We start from the raw sequence: 4,358 nt of genomic DNA on the forward strand, positions 1-4,358 counted from the left end.
GCAAATGCCTCGAGTCGCACAGTACCTAGGCACTCACAGAGCTACCACTTACGCATTCTTCACCTTCGTTAGTGCCCAAGCTTCTCCACCTTCATTAGTTGCCCTCAGGGATCGATTGCACTAGGAGTAAGTCGAAAATTGACGCAGCTTATGAGAGCACTTGACAAGGGATAGAAATGGGGCTAGCATCAAGTGTTCCATCGAAGAGAAATGGCCAGCGATGTGAGAATTAGCAGTGAACCTTCTAGTCGCCTGATTAGGTAGTAGAGCGCCCGCAACACGTTGACCTTCTGCAAGCCTTCAGCACCCGCAAGCACTAACGAGAATGAAAGAAAAAGAGCCCGGTGCAGGGTTCTTGCACCGTACCGGAGGATGGATCGATGTCAAGTCCTTGCTTGTCGGAATGCTGATCATGGGCTTCTACGTTGTATTTCAAGATAAGATGTCTGGATACAACAAACACCGTGCGCCATTTTTTGTACAGCCCGATCTCTCTACGGAGGGGAAGGTTGAAGTCTCAGATATAGGGAGCAACAAACAAGTTGTGCAAGCTGCGGCGCCATACAATCCAGAACCTGAAGTCAAACGCTCGAGCAGCGCGCCCCCACCTCTGGGTTTTGAGAAATCGCCCGACGATTTTTTTGCCGTAAAGCGGCAATTCAGGCGCTATGGGACAGCTGCTGCGTTATTCGTGCAGATGGGAACATATAGGGGAGGAGCGGACAGTTTTGCGGTGATCGGATTGGCGTCTAAACCGATCCATGTGTACGGGAATCCAAGCTTCGAGTGCGAGTGGGTACCGGGGGAGAAGTCGACTGCAAAGTATACGTCAATGAAGGGCAGAGCGGAGAAGAGGCTGCCGGATTGGAATATGGGGCGGCAGTATACGGTGGTAGTGGTGAACTGCAGTTTCACGGAGGGGGTAGGGACGGACAGGAGGGGAGGGGAGCTGATTCTGCATGCGTTTCATGGGGAAGGATATGGGTCGAAGGCGGTGAATGGGGAGAGGATAGTGGCATTGAGGGAGAAGGAGGGGGAGTACGACGAGGGGAGATTCAGGGAAGGGTATGAGTATGATTTCATGTACTGCGGGTCGCCATTGTTCGGGGAGCTAAATCCGCAAAGGGTGCGAGAGTGGATGGCGTATCATGTGAGGCTGATGGGGGAGAGGACGAAGTTCGTGCTGTACGATGCAGGAGGGATGAGCGAGGCGGTGAGGAAGGTGCTGCAGCCATGGAAGGAGCTCGGGTATGTGGAGGTGCAGGACGTGAGGGAGGAGCTCTACTTCGACGGTTACTACCATAATCAGTTTCTCATCGTCAACGATTGTTTCCACCGCACTAGATTTCTGTCGAATTGGACCTTCTTCTTCGACGTTGATGAATACCTCTACGTCCCTCCGGGCCACACTCTTCACTCTGTCATGCAAGGCTTCTCCAACTACACTCAGATCATCTTTGAGCAGAACCCCATGTCGCCCAACATTTGTCACCCCCACAGCAAGCGCTCCACCAGGTATCATCTTACGTATTTTCGTCTTCTTTTTTACAAAACATGACATTGAGTTTCCTATGTAGGGTCTTCATAGTTGTGTCTTCTCATTTTAGGTACATTGCTCCAATAGGGGCGCCCCCCAGCCTGAAAATTTGATTAGTTTAGGGCGAGAGGGCAAAAGGGGGCCGGGGGGGGGGGGGGGGGGGGAGAAAGGAGTGAATTAACTTATGCAAATTAGATTGATTAGTGGCTTCTTCGATAAGCCACCGCCTTGCACCATCGAGAAGGTTCTAGAGCGAGTTTAAAAGGAGGCTCGGGGGGGTCACTATGTATAAACCCTCTATATCACGTGCGTTCAAGTCCTATTTCTAAAATCCCTTATCTGTAAATTTTTCATTTAATGAAATGTACCCCTTTTCTATACAAATCTGTAAATTTTTTCCAAAACTATTTTAAATAGTCCCTTATGTCTATTTATTTTTGTAAATTTTAGAAATAAAAAATATCCTTCTGTTGAACTCACGTGATAGGATTACATATGATGAGTGACCCCCCCGAGAAAGGAGGAGGGGGTTAGAATGCAGGGAGCTAAGGGGGTTGTGAAAGCCTCCCAAACAAGCAGAAAAAGGAAGGGGGAGGAGTGGGAGAAGTAAGAGAGGAGGAGGGAGGGAGAAGGGGGTAGGAGGGAGGGAGGGAGGGAGGAGAAGGGGAAGGGGCTAAAGGAAAAGATTGGGGCTGAGGGAGGAGGAAAGCGAAAGGAGGGCTGAGGGAGGAGGTAGAGAGGGAGAGGAAGCCAGAGGAGGGAGTGGAGGAGGAAGGAGGATGGAGAGAGGGAAGGAGGCAAGGACGAGCAGAGGAGGGAAGGACGTTGAGCAGGGAAGGGAGCGAAGGAGACGTAGAGCAGGGAAGGGAGTGGAGGAGGAAGGAAACAGAGCAAGGAAGGCATTTCAGGTTAATTGGCGAATGCAGGGAAGGGTAAATTTAATTATTTGGTTTTAATGGTAGGAGTGATTAATAAAATTTTAAATCAGCATACCCACTCACTAAAGCATCTCACACCCAACCCAAAAGTGCCATTCTAGCTGCCTACTCCCTCCCTACTCCATGGGTAAATGCCATTTTAAATCATCATACCCACTCACTCAAGCACCTCACACCCAACCCAAAAGTGCCATTCTAGCTACATACTCCATGGGTACATTCGAGCCTCCACACTTGATCATGCTCCAATATGGAGTGCATCAAGGCCACTTCCCCGCTCCCTATAATTCAACCGCCATGGCATGCATACCATGTGCGTTTGCCACCACTACCTTAGATGACTACACCAAGGCGATGTCCTCAACCATGTAGTGGCCCATGGCAATGACCTGGGCACTTGTATAACCTTCTATGAGCCTAGTGCCTTGCATTACATGATTAAATACATCACCCGGTACTCCCAAAGAAATACCCATATACATATGACTAGACCTATGAAATTTAATAAAATACTTACTTTTTCCTCTATGCTGGCCCTGTGGCCCCCAACAAAAATCTTACGTGCTACTTTACATAATGACAAGTGCAATCCCACCATCACCTCCTCCCTATCTAGGCACATGAAATTTCTAGTATGCAATTGATTATAGCCAAAATAAGTGCAAATCTTGATTTTTAGGCCATGTCCATTGTTCTTGTTTGCATAAGACATTTGTGCATAAATATACCTATGTTATACATTTTCATTATTGTGTAAGACCAATGGTTGGGTTAAAATAGTTTATATTGCCCACTTATCTTTTGTTTTCAAATTGTGAGTGTAGAGAATGGGTTAAAATAGTTTAACTTATCTTTTGCTTTCAAATTGTGAGTGCAGAGAATGGGGATTCGAGAAGCTTGTGTTCAAAAACATTGAGACTGGCATCATGTGGGATCGCAAGTATGCAATCCAATCAAGAAATGCATTTACCGCTGGTGTGCATAGATCAGATGACATATTAGGACTTAGCTTAGGATATTTCCCAGAGAGTCATGTGCCCAAAATTCGATACTACCACTTCCATAACACCATCAATGAAATGGGGGAGTTATGCCAAGAGTTTGCCAACTCCACCACCAAGCAAAATTCAGCCGTTACATATGTTTCCAACAAAGTGCCTTTCAAATTAGATTTGGGACTTCAAAAGTTGGCTAAATCTGTGAAACGGTTTGAGATGCAACAAATTGGGTCACAAAAAGCTACCATTGCTACCTAAGAATCCTCACGTGATTTCAAGCACCATAACATGATTGTAAAGCTCTTATACCTAGGGTAAGAAGCTATAATTCTTTGCATTCTTTGATACTCAAGGGTAATATTCTTTGATATTCTCAAGGGTAATATTGTGCCAATAATTGCCATGCAGGTAGATGGCACTAAATTCAACATTTTTTACCAAGAGTTGTTTTCCTAGTATGCCACCACACATTATAGGCATATTGGAAGCAATTACTTCTTTTTTGAGTCCTTTGTTTTCCTTGGTGTGCTTGTCCGCTATTTGCAAACATATCATTTTTTGGTGAGATCCTTCTAGATTATAGCTGTGGGAATTAGATCAAGTTTGGCTATCCAACTAATTCAACTCGGTACTTTGAGTCCATGCTCTACTTCCCCCCACACTTACTTTTTCCATTTGAATTGAAAGTTCTTGCAATGTCTCTTGCTTGTTTCTTGATGTATAAGTAGAAACTACAATGCAACAAGGATACTATAAAGATACTTTCTTCATATTTAGATGATAGTCTCAATTACCTTTTGAGTTTGGTTATCTAGAAAAAAAAATTAAGATGGTACCCTTTGCGATAGTTGTCCCTTATGTTGCTTTGAATATTGTTTAATTTAA

The 4,358-nt window shown here is 45.3% G+C and overlaps 1 protein-coding gene across 1 annotated transcript; it reads left to right on the forward strand.

The window, feature by feature from the left end:
* Positions 1–433: 433 nt before the first annotated feature.
* Positions 434–3,746, forward strand: LOC147884466 (galactan beta-1,4-galactosyltransferase GALS1-like). The gene is made up of 2 exons (XM_087399132.1): positions 434–1,515; positions 3,353–3,746. Exons 1-2 carry the CDS (start codon positions 443–445, stop codon positions 3,729–3,731), a joined length of 1,452 nt encoding a protein of 483 aa, XP_087255258.1. The 5' UTR covers positions 434–442; the 3' UTR covers positions 3,732–3,746.
* Positions 3,747–4,358: the final 612 nt, after the last annotated feature.

The sequence above is a fragment of the Dipteris shenzhenensis genome, chromosome 27 (assembly GCF_047967505.1).
Source record: "Dipteris shenzhenensis isolate YYH24624 ecotype China chromosome 27, Dip_SZ_1.0, whole genome shotgun sequence".
NCBI lineage: Eukaryota > Viridiplantae > Streptophyta > Polypodiopsida > Gleicheniales > Dipteridaceae > Dipteris > Dipteris shenzhenensis.

What these genes read in the sequence shown, in the direction of transcription:
- LOC147884466 (XM_087399132.1), top strand. Translation starts at nt 443, where the DNA reads ATGTCTGGATACAACAAACACCGTGCGCCATTTTTTGTACAGCCCGAT. An exon ending in CACAGCAAGCGCTCCACCAG is followed by an intron (nt 1,516 to 3,352) that starts GTATCATCTTAC and finishes TTGTGAGTGCAG; the next exon opens with AGAATGGGGATTCGAGAAGC.